This window comes from Xenopus laevis, chromosome 9_10S (assembly GCF_017654675.1).
Source record: "Xenopus laevis strain J_2021 chromosome 9_10S, Xenopus_laevis_v10.1, whole genome shotgun sequence".
NCBI lineage: Eukaryota > Metazoa > Chordata > Amphibia > Anura > Pipidae > Xenopus > Xenopus laevis.
This window is the reverse complement of record NC_054388.1, coordinates 71027123-71044527: the sequence shown is the minus strand read 5'-3', so window position 1 is coordinate 71044527 and position 17405 is coordinate 71027123. Positions and strand designations below refer to the sequence as shown.

Below are 17405 nucleotides of genomic sequence, written 5' to 3'. Positions count from 1 at the left end.
TTCCTCCATCAAATGATACCTGCCCACGGTAGTGCTTTTATGAGATCTAGGAAATCCAGACTTTATCATAAAAGACTTTCAGATGGTGAAATACTAGGTGTGTTTCCAGTGCTCAGGAGTCTAATGGTAGTCGCCTTTACACCACTACACTACTTTCTCTTGGTATTGCACATGGTTAGATATGTTCCCTCCGATTACCCATAAAAATAGCATGTTCCTTAAGTAGTTCCTTGTGCTCACCTTGCTTTGAGAGGCAGTGCACCAGCTCAGGACATCAATTTAAACATGTTGTCACCTGCCTTGCCATATCCTTTTACAATTATATGGCCAGAATACTTATTCAAGCCAGATTCAGTTACACTTTGTTATCTGTATGGAAGCAAAACACTAAACAGACTTTTCTCTCAGACAATGGTGTCTATAGGACTACACTCAACTAATTATTAAAGGACCAGTAACATAAAAAAATTAAATTGTTTTAAAGTAATAAAAAAATAATGCAATGTTGCCCTGCACAACTGGTGTGTTTGCTTTTGGAAACACTTCTGTTTATATAAATAAGCTGCTGTGTAGCAATGGGGGCAGCCATTCAAAGGAGAAAGAGCTCAAGTTACAAAGCAGATAGCAGATAAGCTCTGTAGAACTTAATGTTATCTGTTATCCATTATTTATCCTGTGCTGTATAGCCTTTTTTCAATTTCCACCATTGCTACTCAGCAGCTTGTTTATATGAGCTATAGTAGTGTTTCTGAAGCAGATCAGTTTTACTAGTGCAGGGCAACATTACATGATATTTTCTTTACTTTAAAGCACTTTTGGTGTTACTGTTCCTTTAATGGGCCTGTGGCATGCATTTCATATTTTTTTTATATTTTCAGCTATATTGCTCATTACTTAAGCTACACTCTACAAGCTTGCACAGCCTACAGAAGGCATCTGAACAACCCAGTACATGTATTTTATAGTACAAGTAGTGCACCAATGATCAGAGAATCTGATCATAATGATGGGCCTCCATGTTGGAAAAATAATTAATAAGTATAACACACTTTATTTTTAAAGTAATTGGCATGTATTATGTCTCTGTTAAAGTTGCTATATTTATAATACAACTTACTAAGAGCACAATTTTATTATTACTCCCATAGAGAGGGGGAAAAACAGCTGAACTCTATAAAAGTATATACATTATTTAATAGGACTAACAGAACACACTCTGTTCAGCTGCAGATACAGGATGTACAGTATATGAGTAATTATCACAGCATGGAATGTGTCTAAGCGGAATATACAAAAATTCTCTCCAAAGACAAACTTGGACTTTTTACATATGTCTCAGCATGTGTCTTTAGGAGTTCCTTTGTTTTGTACCCTATCCATTTATTTTTCTCGGTCTTGGCAAGAAGGCACGTAAAGGTTTAATTTCCTCTGGCAACTCCCTGTTGTGAGTTTGCTCAATGTGTTTGCAAAGAAAAAAAATCTGTTCTGCCCTCCCTTCGTCAATTTCTGCTTCTCAGATAAGGTCAGCAATGGGTAAAGGACAGTAACAATGAGGAACTTACTCCACCCATTCAGAAATGCTTAAGAATTACAAATTACTGAGAAAAGGTTCGTTTGTAACTTAATACTGTCCCATCTATTAAATAAGTTATTTTATTTATAGTGTTTGCTACTTGCATCTGGCCTTTGGCTTTAAATGGGGCATATAGAAATCAAACAAACAAAAAAACTCTACTCTACTACAAGTACCAACTATTAGGGGCCGATTCACTAAGCTCGAGTGAAGGATTCGAATGAAAAAAATACGAATTTCAAAGTATTTTTTTGGTACTTCGACCATCGAATTGGTTAAATTAGTTCGAATACGAGCGAAATCGAACGAATCGAACGAAAAATCGTTCGACTATTCGACCATTCGATAGTCGAAGTACTTTCCCTTTAAAAAAAACTTCGACCCCCTACTTCGGCAGGTAAAACCTACCGAAGTCAATGTTAGCCTATGGGGAAGGTCCCCATAGGTTTGCTAACCTTTTTTTGATGGAAGGATTTTCCTTCGATCGTTGGATTAAAATCCTTCGATTCGAAGGATTTAATCGTTCGATCGAACGAAAAATCGTTCGATCGATCGAACGAACGTTTAGCGCTAAATCCTTCGACTTCGATATTCGAAGTCGAAGGATTTCAATTCGAGGGTCGAATTTCAAAGTATTTTTTACTTCGAAATTCGACCCTTAGTGAATCTGCCCCTTAATGTTCCTGTGCAACTTAATGTGAAATAACAGTTTCCCTGGCCACATTAGAAACTTATTACACAGCACATAGGGCAGCTACTGTTGCCCACCAGAATCACTTGCAATTTGGAAATGGAGACTGCCTCATTCCCAGCAATAAACATTAGTATTTGTCTCTTTGTATATAGTGCAGAAATGTGATCTCTACTGAAGACAAAACTTTATTGTAATACTTGTATTGGGCAGCCTATCTCCTTCATGGTGGCTCACTTCTACGGTCTGCCCCCAGTATTGGTGTTCCCTACTGAATCGGCTAGCTCTGGTTAGGAGACCCAAAAGTGGTAAAAGCTGGCAATTTCCAGACCTTTCATGAACAAATCCCACATTACGAGCTTGTTCAGCGTGTGAAACTACATGCATGTACTTCAAAGGGAATCAGTCCTTGTATTGCAGTCTTCTAGGAGCTGAACCAACTTGCCACTATTTCACTGAAATCTAGAAGTATTTCATTACTTGAAAAAAATTATCCATTCTGTATTTTCAAATACAGTATACTTTCCCTTTAATCAGTTATGTCCTTAGAACCCTTTTCCCTAGTGCCTACAGTGTGTCATAAACCTTAGCAGATAGGAGTGTCTGCTCTCACACCAATACATAATTATACAGAAACCTCATGTGTTCCACTTATTTTGGAAAGTAAATTTGCCAAAGAAAATGTTTTAGCATTGTTAGGTTAATCTTTTGCAGAGGTTTCAAGCAGTGAGTAAAGAGATGTTAGCACCACTGCCACTGAGAAGTGCAATGACCTTTGCAGATAAGAGGTCTAACTACTCCAAAACGGTAGCACCTAAAACTCTTAGTACACACATATATTAAGTGTCTTGATGTAGTGATGCAGGGCCATACCCTTATAAATAATCAAAAGGTGTGTAGAAGTTGCACTCCATGTGTAAGAATTTACATTAAGTCTGTGTGTATAAAGTATTAGCAATGTCAGACAATCACAGCACTACGCACACAGTTGAGCCACCCACTTTACCAACACACTACACCTCTGCAGTCATTGGTACCTGAACAGTATAAATCTGACCGTCTCTGCAGTAATGCACACTTGCTGTATTTTCCTAAAGCATAAAGACTTGAGTCACATGATCTCATAGAAGGTAGACCAGGATCCACGTCATGTTTACAAGGTTAACAAACAAAGTATTACTCCCTCAGGAGTATTCAGAAGAATCACTGTGTTCAAGTGAGAACTAGCTACAACAGATCAACAAAGAACGTTAAAGGACGCTAGGAAAGTTAATTAGACTACAAATTTTAAGGTAGTCCATCTGCGGAAAAGCTGATTGCACCATTATTTCCAAAGGGAATCACGTGGCCGCTAAAATATAGACAGCAGTGTTTTGTTAATTATTATTGAAAAATACATAGCAACTACATGTTTATTAATGACATGTGACACAGAGGTCAGAAAATAACATGGCTAGTCAAAATTCTGCTTTGTAAAGAACCTTTACCCCTTTACAATGAAATAATAAAAACTGGTAAAATCTCTTGAGGCTGTATATTGCCAGAATTCTGAAATTGATAAAAGTTATGAGGCTCTTGTACGTTGTCAGGTCTGAATTTGCGGCGCGGGGAGGGTGGTGCGCTCGCGAGGCCGCCGGGCACTAAGACCCAGCGGCCTAGGGGACCTGAAGCCTGAAATCAGGACCTGTACATTGTATTTGAGATTCACATGGGATGTACAACATGCTGAACTGTACAGGACACAAAAACAGAACTTAACTACCAGGGTCTCTCTTCATACCACCCTTAACAAAACAAATATTATAAATAATTAATATGGCTACTTGGAACACCAAATAGTATTCAGCGGGAAGCAACAATTATACATTAGAAGGCAAAATATTATAAATAAAACAGTATAAATATAATTAAAGGGGTTGTTCACCTTCCAACACTTTTTCAGTTCAGTTGGTTTCAGATAATTCACCAGAAAGAAAGACTTTTTTCAATTATTTTCTATGTACGACTGTTTTTCGAATATTGAAGTGCAAAGTTTAATTTTTCACATTCTAAAGGGGCTCTAGGAGGGTGATGGGGAGGTTGCCGACCCTGTAAACTGTTCTAAATTGATACATTTAGTTGATACATTTCTCATCTTTGTCTCTGCTGAGCAGAATCCCCGGGTTTTATTAAAGGCAGCGGTTTGATACAATTGATACAATAGTTGTGAATACTCCAGAGATGCTCCTGATAAATGTATCAACTAAATGTAACAGTTTAGAGTTTGCGCCTGAATTACTGAGCTGCCAGATTAAACACCAGACAGGGACATTCAACTTTAAACTTGGATTTTGGAAAAACTGTAAAAAATACAAAATGGAAATTAATTGAAAAAAGTCTTTATTTCTAGTGAACAATCTGAAAACAATTGAACTGAAAAAAGTGTTTGGAAAGTGAACAACCCCTTTAAAGGAAAAAATTCATTCAAAATACCAGGCTCGTGGGGGATAGTTAGTTCATTATTTAATAGGAGGCTAATAATAAAAGTCTGAGGAAAAACTTCTTAAAATCAAGTTTGCACAATTATGCTCACATCATTTTCACTGTATATTTGTAAATGTGTATGTAAATTAAGTGGTATGTTATACATAAATAAGTCGGGGCACCGTGAAGTCCTTAAAATGGCATCAGAAAAACTTGTAATTCCTGAAAACTATTAATGCATAGAGGCATTCTACTATTTTTCCCAAGATTTAATAGCTGGAAAAACTAGCCATACAGAAACGCCAAAACTTTAGTTTTAAAAAGAAAAACAGCAATGCTTCACATACCTCTTCAAGCTCAAAAGAGTCCTTTGGCTGACTGATCAGGTTCAATATTGTTTTGTTTGGTGCATACAACTCCTTTTCTGGCGTAGACGTGTGAGGGTTTTCTTCTGTTAGGTAGCTTTCAGACTCCTGAGCTGTGATAACATCTGTACTTTTAGCAGCCGAGGAGTCTGCAATATTTGAAATGTCACATTCATTATGGCTAACTGAACTCTCTTCTGTTTTTTCAGTGCAGGCCTCAGTCAACACTTCATCCAAATTATCAGCACTTTTATCAGAGGTATCAATGGGGTTTAAGTCCAAGACTATCCCAGAGTTTGAGGTCTCCTCACTAACTGTAGCCAGCGGTGGAGAATTCTTTTTAAAAAGTTTCTGTAATTTTTGATCTATTTTAACAGAACCATCTTGGCTGTTTGAAGTTTGGCGTTTGTCATCGTCAAGGACTTTAGCGGAAGAGTTGCTCTCTGAAGTCAACCGATTCCCATACAAATTTAGTTTGGATATGGCTTCCAATAGCCTGCTTGAAGACCTTACTAGAGGTGCTGGCTTGCCAGGTTCTTGAGCTTTATCAGGTATCAGACATTTGGAGCTACCTATTCTCTGAAGTGGGGTTCCACTAACTTCGGAGTATAAAGAAGAAAATGCATTTGCCACATCAGTAAGGACTTTAATTTGGCGAAAACGACCTGAGAAAGGCAATGTGAAAAAAAGAAAATAAAATGCGTTTAGACGCAAAGGCCGATATCAACAGCACATATATTGTCTCTAGATAACATTGACAAAAAGGGCATAGACTCAGCCATATTCTTTAATTTTGTCATAGCAATCTGTATCTTAGACCATCATAGTATATAGCACAAAAAAATAAAAACTTAGTGCACCATTAAGGCTGAACAACTACAGCTGCCCACGCTTGGTGCAACATGGATGGACACTTTAGTCAAACTGTCAATTATCATGTATTCTAATGGGATTGTCAATGGGATTAAACAGGTTGTAAGCATGTTGAAAATCTTCTCAGGTAATGAATTTACACACCAGTCAATACAATAATCATCTGAACTAGACTCCTTACTGATTTAGCTGTTCTGCCTACTACCAAACAGCATATTTTACACGTGCATCACTTAAGTAATTCAGGAAATCCAAACATATATATTTGCCTGTGTTTTGCAGTTGCAACTCTTCTCATGAACACTAAATCCAGAAATTTGGCATAATAAGTCTTGGAAATTGTGGTGGAATTTTATGAAGTGGGTATAGGATATGATTAACATATGCAATCTTGACTGGGAGATGAATGCATTTTTTTAATTTAGGTGAAGTAATTTAGTAAAGTACAAAAAAAAAAGAAAGAAAAAAAAAAAAAGGATAAAATAACGTACTTGTTAATGCAAAGTTGGGGTTTTCCACTTCTAAACGCTGCAGCTGAGCATTCAAAAACATTTTGATATCTATCCCATGGGCAAGAGAACAATTATTGAAAAATCTTGATGGTATTTTAGAAGCAATGTCTGGTTCTTCTTTACCAAATCCAAGATTGTAAAGAATTTCTTCTGGGTCTTCTTCGTATAGATCTAGTAACTCTGACACACTAAGGAAATAAAAAATAAAAAAACGCTTTTATGAAATAAAAGGGAATAGATGCAAAATTCAATTGAATACCAAGCAAACTACAGACTGAATTTGAAAGGGAGTGTTTAAAAAAAATATATATAAATATTTTTTTTTAAATATATTTAAAGGCAGATCACAGGGCGGTTGTCAAAGTGGGTGAGGGAAAAACATTTAAAATATATATATTTTTTTTTTAAATATATTTAAAGGCAGATCACCGGGCGGTTGTCAAAGTGGGTGAGGGAAAAAATGTAATCAGCCACACAACACAAGTCCGGAATTTGTTTCTCTGACGAAAGACTAAAGTTATACTTCCTAATTCTATAATTTTGCCTAATATCAGAGTTAGACATAATCACAGCATTCCACATAAGCAGCCCTGTTCATCTGTACTTAAATAATGTTTAAACAATTTCAGATAGATTATAATCTCAGAATGTTACTAGAACTTTAGGTGTAGTTACATTTTTTTAAATAGGGAGCAGTTTTACATTTCTTAATGAAATATAAAACTATATACAAGTATATCACATTCAAGCCAAAAAAAAAAAAAAAATTGCTAGAGCCATATAAAATGTTACATTTTCAGGAATTTTAACAAAAGATGTCAGACAAGCTGAAAAAAAAAAAGAAAATCAGTTTTCGCAAAATGGGGAACTTTCCTCTGTAGCGCTGTAATAATTCAACAGTTTTCAGGAACCTTGTAGTAATTCATTGCACAACTATAATTTTGTGGGAAGACTAACCTTCCTCTTCCATTGGTCATGCTTTCTTGGAATACCACAGGCCCACTTACCTTGATACAGTGGTGCTGCTCTTCCCAGAGCCAGTGGAGTTCATGCTTCTCCCTTTCTGGTGAAACTGGAGTCTGCGGTCCTTTGCCAACATGGCACTGCTTAAAATAGAGATACAAGTGTAAACAATTCACTACAGCTCAGATTCAAAAGAAGATTCAAAAGAGAAGACTACACGATGAGCAACTTACAAAGGAGTATCCAGCGGCAGGTTTCTATGAAGGAGGTGATTAGCTGTGAGTGAGAAAAAAAGGTAACTGAATTAGTAATGCTTCTGAGTTACTATAGATACACTTGTTTTAGGCTGTACTGGTATTGAAGAGTGAAGACATAAAATGTATTTTCCTTTCAGATTTGTTGATACATGCCACTAGTAAAATCTGAAGATCTGAAACAATTATCAGATGCTTCATATAATACTAGTGGTTTTTTTCATCCACTCATCTTTTATTATTTCAATAAATCCAGCAACAGAGTCACTAAAACCCTTAAAGCCTTTAAGAGTATGAAGCAGTCAGCAGCAATTACTCAACTTCACATAGTACTGTAGAGCGCTGAATAAATTGTGGCGCTATATAAATAAATGCAGATAATTGATAACAGGGACAAGGCAGGGCAAATGCAAGCACTGTGGTAGCACAGCTTTCAGTCATAGTTATAAGATTCAGTAAAATAAAAAACCCACAAAAAACAAAAAGCAAAATGTGGGTCAAGGTACAAAGGAAGAGCGCACAGAGAGGTATGCACTACAAAATGGCAAGGCCACCAGTGCTGTCCTGTACCCTCACCAGGCCCCAAGGAGTAAACAGCTTTTAGACAAACTATGATACAGGTATGGGACCTGTTATCCAGAATGCTCGGGACCCGAGGTTTCCAGATAATGGATCTTTCCTGTAATTTGGATCGTCATACCCAAGACTACTAGAAAATCATGTAAATATTAAACAAACCCAATAGGCTGGTTTTGCTTCCAAAAAGGATTAATTATATCTTAGTTTATTTCATGTACAAGGTACTGTTCTATTCTTACAGAGAAAAAAGAAATCATTTTAAATATTCTGATTATTTGGATAAAATGGAGTCTATAGGAGACAGCCTTTCCGTAATTCGGATCTATGGGTTTCCAGATCCCATACCTTCAATACTTCAGTTTAAATGGAAAGCTCGGATTTGAGTTCCATTGAGTCAAGTAGACGTATGGTGGCTTACTTATGGTTTTTGGATATGGCATGCCAGAAGGGGAAGCTAAACAGATGGAACAAGATATCTGGTTCTTTTATACCATTTTAGCATGTCCCCTAACAAAAAGTATTGCTCAGTGCTGGTGGTCTACAGTTCCCAACATCCTCTAACATTTGCTTAAAATGGACCTGTCATCCAGACACAAAAATCTGTATAATAAAAGTCCTTTTCAAATTAAACATGAAATCCAATTTCTATTTTTTATTAAAGCATTCAAAGCTGTTGTAAGCTCATTAAAAATTCTCAGCAGTCAATCAAATATTGTCTGCCCCTCCTCTATGCCAGTGGCATAGAGGTGGGGCAGACAATTACTTTCACTTTCCATTCAGCACTTCCTAGATGTCACTGCTCTCCCTACATTCCCCCGTTCTCTTTACCGTTTAATTGTGTAACCAGGGCAAGGAAATGGACAACGGATCCCCCATTCTGGTGCATAAACAAGATTCTGAGATGATGCAAGACTTGCCTTAATAAAACTGTCCACAAAATGGCTGCTTCCTGCTTGCTATAATTATGAATTCCCAGACTGAAGGAAACAAGATTCAAATAATTTATATAGTGTAATTAAAGTTCATTTTGCTTGAATAATGTGATAAAATAGGATTTGGAATGTTTTTTTTTGGGTGACGGGTCCCCTTTAAGGGATAAAGCATGTTGAAGAGTAGTGAAGTGCAGCAAGGGTTCAGCTCAATAATTTTCATGTTTTATGCAGGCAAAAATACATTTAGAAACAATAGCCCACCCCTTATTAAGCCTGTCTGGTAACATTAGTATAATAATGTTTACTTTTATTACTGTTGTAGTAATGTACTTAGTCTTAACATAGTCTCAAAAATGAAAACACCATGTCTATAGTCATGAGGATGTATTTGGAGTGTGGAAAATAAAGTAAAAAACACTCCCTGGAATGCCAAGCAGACACAAAGGAGAACATACAAACTGTAGGCAAGTAATGCTATAAGGACAATAGAGCAAGGCAGCCCCTGACACACAGCATGTTAGTCATACCACTTGGAAAACCCCAAGGTTTTTAAGTAAACCCTCTGAAGGAAAGGGTGTTCTGGGATCTTTTATCCCTGTAATGTGAAACCCTATGTCTTCTTCCAATATATATTTAAACATGAATACACCCTATAGAAATATCTGCCCTCAGTATATATTTTATACTATCTTGATTAGCAAGTAAAGGCATGTTCTAACCAGACTAGTGAATCCTGTTTAGAGCTCAATGCTTGAATTTCCACAAAGAAAGCAGAAGTCTAGCCTCGAACTGATGTAAGAGAAGCGCCTTTTGGTAATACTTTTCTTCATTGCAATTTTTATCAGCCACATGAAATAGCATGATCTTTGAATCTCTGGTGAAGGCTCTACATGAATTTACAGCTCTAAAAGTATAGGACCCCTTATTCAGAATGCTTGGGATCTGAAGTTTTCCATATAAGGTGTCCTTGTGTAATTTGGATCGACATATCAAAGTATACTAAGAAAATTATATAAAGGAGAAGGAACGTCATCCTGCACTTCGGGGTGCCAAATGTTAAGCACCCCCAAGTGATTGTATATACTTACCTGAAACCTCAAGCCGGTGCTCCTATCAGCCCGGGGTTATACCAGTGAGCACCACGGGGTGCTTCTCTTTCGTCTTCCTCAGCGCGGCTGCGTATGCGCAGTAGAATGCCGAACTTTAACTAAAAAGTCGGCTATTTTGTTCAACTGTGCGTTTGCCGTGGGAAATATATTAGGAGCACCGACCCGGGCTCACTTGGGGGTGCCTTACATTTGGCACCTCCAAGTGCAGGATGACTTTCCTTCTCCTTTAAACATTAAAAAGATCCAAAAGGATTTTATTGCCTCCAATATTGATTATATCTTAGTTTTATTATTGCAGCAAAACAGGAAATACCTGTATTATGTTTATGAAATATTACTGTTATATAGTATATAGTAATTTACAGGAGAGCTGTTGAGTTTATAACAATCCACTGAAGGCAGGTGAATATTTAATAAAAGCTGTTTCACAAATATTCTTTAAAGTTGTTTATTAATGCAAAGATTTATTTGTGAGTTCCTCAACCTAACATTTTTTCCCGACTGTGATCAAAACACTGATGCGGAGTCAACAACAGATTTCACCTATTGTAACCAGCCAATTCCAACTGAAGAGTGCAAAAGTTGTCAAACAGCATGATTGTGTGGTTTGCATAAGAGGAAATATGTTAGGATGAGAAATAAAAACTAATATACCATACTGTAAGAAGACACACACATGAATAAATAAACCTATTGGTGCAAAATATGTATTAATCATTCTTTTTATTTTAATAGCAATTTCCCCCCTTTTTAAACATGAGGACATTACGAACTTTCAGGGTGTAGCCATTTAAAAAGTCAATGCCCGAGGAGATGCATGCCGAAAACTGGATGTGTCATAAGGCTCATCAACACATTACTATGCAGTGATCTATAAAGACTATATGATTGGCACTTCATTCACTAAATGAATGAAAGAAACCAGAAGTATTGGTCTATAAAGTGCATATTGTTGAATTGACTTTATACATATCTCATTACCATCATCATTTAGGTATATGGTACATATACTTTTTTCCCCCCCAACATTTTCCTTTTCCTTCTCTAACAAACTATCATGATCTGTGGCATTATTATTGAAGGTCTAAAACTTAATTTGATGGTATAATACTTCATGTTGGGAACAAAAAATAATTATGCTCAACTTTATTCCCATTAAGAAATACAGTCGAAGATAGTATTATGCGAATAATTTGTCTGAAAACTATAACTCACTAAAATATAAATGTATCTATACTCTGCAAGATGTGGCCTGTGCCTGCTAAGAATATGTTGAGATTGCTATATTTACTCCCCCCATCTTTGTTTCTTTTGATTTCTTATATTGATGTCTTAATTGTCTTCCTTTGTTTCTTTATATTATTATTTCTGTTATGTGTGATTATATATTTGAAAAAACTATTCAATAAAAATAAAAAAACAACTTAATTTGATGGTTATAACGGTCACGAATATACACAAAGGGAGGATTGCTCAATCAGTAAAGGGATGGCAACTTAAAGTTTGAATTTCACAGGAATTAATCTGACGTTATTTTTTAAATATGAGACAAAACATGCAAATGTTCCTATAAAATATACTTTCAAGAAGTGCTTGCTAGTCCCTTGGATATGGCAGTGTAATTATTCTAGAAGTCTATCCCCCTTTTACATGCAGCTCTAAAGATTTGCCTGTTTAGCAGGCAAGCACAGACGACCACCTAGAGAGCACCCAAATAAACAAGCAATAGCAGAAAAGGGTGGAAAGAAAACATTCTCTAGCAACCGCAAGCCTTTCTGATATATAAAGGAACAAAAATACAAATTATACTCATATATTTAACTGTACCTCCTGATTATATAAAGAGAAATGCATATGATATAGCACCAAAGTTTCTGCTGAATGACAACTAGCATTGCTAGTAATCAATTCAAATAGTCACTCACCTTCTGCTCCAAGAGACAAATCATCTTCAAAGCTTCCCCCGTTCTTTAACAGCATGCCTAAAAAAAAATCCAGTGGCAAGTAAGTTACATTACACATTTGATTGGTAGCCACCATATTAGTAGCGGGTAATGTAGCAAATGGAGTTTAATCTTGTTCACACAAGAAGGTTGGGAGGGAGAAAGGAAGAAGACGAGAGTAGAGCGTGTTGGTGGAAGTGTGCTGATCTGGCATATTTTACTTCCCTACAGCAAATAGTCACACAGGCAAAAACAATGTTGCATTCCCTGCACATTCCTGTTTTACTTTGAACTATACAACATAGGGGAGGTGCAAGTGATCAACATGCTTTTACGTGTTGCCTCATACTCCTTTATATTAACTTGTGAACATATATACAGCAAATCTGGACTGGGAACACCAGTAAGAAGCAAAAGGACAGTTGATACTGCATAGGTGTACATATCCTTTATACTTGACTTGGCACACTCATTGAAACATGTGTATAGATACATAGATTAGGCTATATTCCGTCCACCGAGTAATAAAGTATATATTTCTTTAAAGGAGAAGGTGTACTTACCGGAAACCCCGGGCCAGTGCTCCTATCAGCAGAAACCTGCACTGGTCTGGGGGTTCTTCTAGCGACCACCACGTAGCGATTGCTTCCTTTTTCTTCTTTCCTCGCACGGGTGCGCATGCGCAGTAGAGCAAACTTTAACAAAGAAGTTGACTATTTCGTTCTACTGCACGTGTGTCTGCCCAGCGAAATTTGAAGAAAGAAAAAGCCAGAAGACGATTGCTCTGTGGTGCTCACTAAAAGAACCCCGGGACCGGTGCCGTTTTTTGCTGATAGGCAAGTATATACAATCACTTGGGGGTGCCTAACTTTTGGCACCCCTAAGTAAACTCAGCCTTTCCTTCTCCTATAAGCACATACAGTTATATATGTGGATAAATATTTAATGTAATTACTATTCCTCTTGAGTCTGCAGACTCACAATCATGCAGAAAAATAGCACAACAGATATTTGCTATATTCATACAAAAGACAAAAATGACTAGGAGAGACACGAAAATCATCTTACCTTTCTGTGAGCTAACAGGATTGTTCTGCTCATCCAAAGACGCTCCCAGCGGCGTTCTGAAAACCACAAGATTACAATTTTTTTTCTAACATTATCTAGAGAAAGGCTTTATTTCCTTCCTTAGTCAAATATACTTTATGAAGAAAGGGTTGGGAGGAGGAGCTGCAAACGGCAGCCTTACAGTTTCTGATGGGTAACACACAATATATGTGCCCTTATACACTGCAACATCTGCAGCGCTCTTATTTGTTTTTTTCCTCTTGACCCAGCCTTTCAACTCTGTACCTTCAAAAGCAGCCTGGAAAGATCAGCAATCATAGCACACATAAATGCAAATGAATACCCAGGCCAATGCAACCTAGTATCTTTGCAAAATACATCACACATTTTCAATAATTTAAAGAATATTTATAAATGTAATTGCCACTAAAAAAAGTTTAGGTATGGGAGCTATTATGCAGAATGCTCAGGACCTGTGGTTTTCCGGAGAACGGATTTCTGTGTAACTTGGATCTCCATAACGTTTGTCTACTCATCTTCAATTCACTTAAAGAAGCCAATTTATTAGCTCACATTTTAGATCAGCGAGAACCGGGAAATGATGCTGGTAGTATGGGATTGAATGTGGGATTTTATTGCCTGGAAAATCGGGGCTGCTGTACAATCCAACTAACCCCAGATTCTTTACAAACAGCAAGGCATCTACCCGTCTGCACAGTCAGAACCAGAAGGCTATTAAATGGGTTGTTCACTTTTAACTTTTAGTATGATGTGGAGATTGATATTCTGAGAATCTGCAATTGTTTTTTTTTTGTTTTTTTTTTTTTAATTATTTGTGATTTTTGAGTTTACATTTTGGTTCAGCCGCTCTCCAGTTTGCAGTTTCAGCAATCATATTGCTAGGGACCAAATTACACTAGCATTATTATTAATTAGGGTCCAAATTACCCTAGCAACCATGCATTAATTTGAATAAGAAAGAATCAGAAGAAAAAAATTAAAAAAAAAAAAAAATTAAGGCCAATTGAAAAATTGCTTAAAATGAGCCACTCTAAACATTAACTTAAAAGGTGAACCACCTCTTTAAAGAAAAACTGCACAGACCTTGTAGACCAGTATGCAATACATACATTTGCAGAGAAGGAATGTTATCTGAACAAAATAAACTACATCCTCATATAAGGAACACAAACTTTTATGACATTCACCAGTATATGCAAAAAGGTTCCACAATATTATCTTAAAGCAGATAAAGTGGGCTGCTGCTTTATTTCACAGTCTGGTGAAAAAAATCCTCCTGCCCACAGGGAAGTATTTTTGTAAAGTTAAAAAAAAATTTTTTTTTACCAGAAATATTTGTTTGATCTTTTACTGCTTTTCCTATTTAAAAAATGCTTTAGCTTTATCTTCCTCGTTCTGGGGTTCCCCAGTAAAGCACCCACTCTGTTACAATTTGCTATATTATTTGATACATTTCTTGGCAGCACCAGGAATGTCAAAAATAAACAGTCCAAAAACAAAGATAAAATGGGTGGGGCAATAAAATAAATTTTTCAGGATATATGTGACTAAAATACATGCAACTGTATCCAATTGCTTGGTTATGACACACAATCCCCACAAAAGCTTATTTTTATAAACTAAAGTACAGTTTCTGAAGCACACACCAGTTTTAGCTGTGCAGAGGGAGAGTGCAATAGTGTCATTCCCTTAAAGGAGAACTAAACACCCTGCGATGTTAAATACCCACTGGGCCCCCACAGCCTCCCCTATGCACAGTCTTACCCCAGAACTCTGCTTATCTGTTATCTGCTGTCCCTTTAAAACACTTCATTTTTGGCGTTACTATTTCTTTAAGAGTTTCTAATAGCTACCAGGAGGATATGAAACTGGGCATTAGACCACTTTTATTATCATTTTGAAAACAGTCACCCCTTGCCTTTTATTTATTAATCTATGAAAAACAATGTGCTAAGACAGATAGCAATGACACTGCTCAGAGATGCACATGGCCTGTATGTTACTGCCATAGGGCAGCAAGGAAGTCCGATGACAGAAGCCTTCTCAAATTGTATGGCATATATGCAAGATATGATAAGACATGCAGACAAACAAAAAATACGTCGGTTTTAGCTGCAGAATAGCCAAAAGTCTCTGTGATTAAACAACGCATGGTCGGACAATTTTACAGCAGCCAGTGGAGAATACAAATATAGGAAGCCTAGCTGTACTGTGTTGTTTTTTTTTTTCAGGGGCTACAACAGTCAAATCAGAAACAGATTTTAAATATATAGTCACGTGACCAAAATTAAATCACATACGACCTAACTATAATATAAGCAAACGGTGCCTTTATTATACAAACATAACACAATATTGGTTGGGTGTTAAATACTATGCATGGTTTAAAAACTTTCCATTGGAGGTACAAGCAATAATAAGCCAAAAACTGCCTGCTGTTCAACAATGACTGTCTGTTTATAGGAAAACAGAGATAGTTAGGACACATGGCAGAAGTTCTATAACACTGGTGTTTCCAAATTGACTCAAAGCTGGCCATGCGGAAGTGTTGGCTGCCTCATGTACTGAGCAGATATTTAGAGGCTGATATCACCAACATAGCTTATCAGTAACTAATGACTCACTGTATTCTGTGAATATACGGAGACGTACACACTCAGTTTATGCAGTTGGGGAGTTTTAGCCCACTTATTGCTTCACCAAAGGTATGAACGTTTCGAGGGGGTACACCCTCCCTTTGTCGTATCTGATGAAGGGAGGGTGAACCCCCTCGAAACGTTGATACCTTTGGTGAAGCAATAAACGGGGTAAAACTCCCCAACTGCATAAACTGAGTGTGCACAGCTCCATATATTCACAGACGTCAAGGGACCAAGCCAGGTCAACAGCTACCCAGCACCTGATCCAAGTTACCCAACACCACCAGTGCAGTACCTGAAACAATGGGGGTGTTGTGAGTGTCTTATCCTATCACTGTTAGAATGCCCAGTTACAGAAATCCTCAACAGTGATGTTTTACTGCTCTTGAAGCATCATGCAAAGTACTACCTACATAAATCATTTTTAGAATGTTTGACAGCCTAAGAACTTTAGATTTTAACTATGGCACAAAAATAACTACGGCAACACACAGTGACGTAACTTGGTGGGGACGGGCCCTGGTGCGGGCCGTGCAGACGGGCCCGCCCCCCACCTTCGTCTGCGAGATTTTTCTCTGCCGCTGCAGCCGGCTCCAGCCGGCTGCAGCACGCACGATCTTCCGGGGGGGGGGCCCTGCGGGGGTGCGGGGCCTGGCCCATTTGCACCCCTGCTCCCCCGGTAGTTACACCCCTGGCAACACATTCAAACTTTATATGTGGTTTTGACTGCACACAGGCTGATCGGATTCAAATCAATGGAGCAGGTGCACTGATCAGTGTGAGGAACGTATCACAATTCCTTCAAAGAAAAACATTCTACAGTAGGGGAGTGTAAAGTATCTCATAATGCAGAAAAATTCATAAATTTACTCTAAATCAAAAAAAAAAAAAAATAATAATTAAAAGGAAACCATCCGTTTTTTGTCAAAGAACAAACTTACCTACAGTCCTTCAGCCATGTTGCTATCTTTTCATTGGGTATATGCCCTACAAAGAAAGACAAACAGAACATTTAGCTAAATATAAAATAAAAATATTTGTGTTTTTTTGCAAATATGTCTATTATGCATTTACTAGAACACATTATACCATCACCTGCCCCGAAGCTAGAATTTTCTGCTATATATTTCTTGCAAGCTGCTCCCAAATAGCCAGCAGTTGCTCATAGCAGCCTTCAAACAAGATGCTCTCAGGTCTATATTCCTCTACATACAGAACATACACAAGCAAAATTTAGAGGCTTGTTTAAAAGCCTTGAGTTTGCAGTTCTCATAACAAGATTGAAAGGCACTTTTCATTGCACCAAAATGTGAAGGTTGTTGAAACAAAGCCGCTCTAAAGTTTCTCCTTCACTTGGACTGAACCAAAGTGCGGAACATTTATATATGGTCCTTTATATGTGGGTGAGTCATATCACATG

At 37.3% G+C, this 17405-nt stretch overlaps 1 protein-coding gene across 3 annotated transcripts in view; it reads right to left on the bottom strand.

Moving 5' to 3' along the window:
- itprid2.S (ITPR interacting domain containing 2 S homeolog) overlaps nucleotides 1-17405 on the bottom strand; it is a 48922-nt gene that overhangs the window by 21840 nt on the left and 9677 nt on the right. For 2 of the 3 annotated variants that reach the window (XM_018238899.2, XM_018238902.2), the window contains exons 2-8: nucleotides 16927-16972; nucleotides 13326-13381; nucleotides 12240-12296; nucleotides 7674-7716; nucleotides 7485-7583; nucleotides 6457-6665; nucleotides 5075-5757 (exon numbers count right to left, since the gene is read on the bottom strand). In XM_018238899.2, the coding sequence (XP_018094388.1) occupies nucleotides 5075-5757; nucleotides 6457-6665; nucleotides 7485-7583; nucleotides 7674-7716; nucleotides 12240-12296; nucleotides 13326-13381; nucleotides 16927-16972 (1193 nt within the window). The remainder of the gene's footprint in view (nucleotides 1-5074; nucleotides 5758-6456; nucleotides 6666-7484; nucleotides 7584-7673; nucleotides 7717-12239; nucleotides 12297-13325; nucleotides 13382-16926; nucleotides 16973-17405) is intronic. The other variant, XM_018238901.2, reaches the window with a different exon arrangement.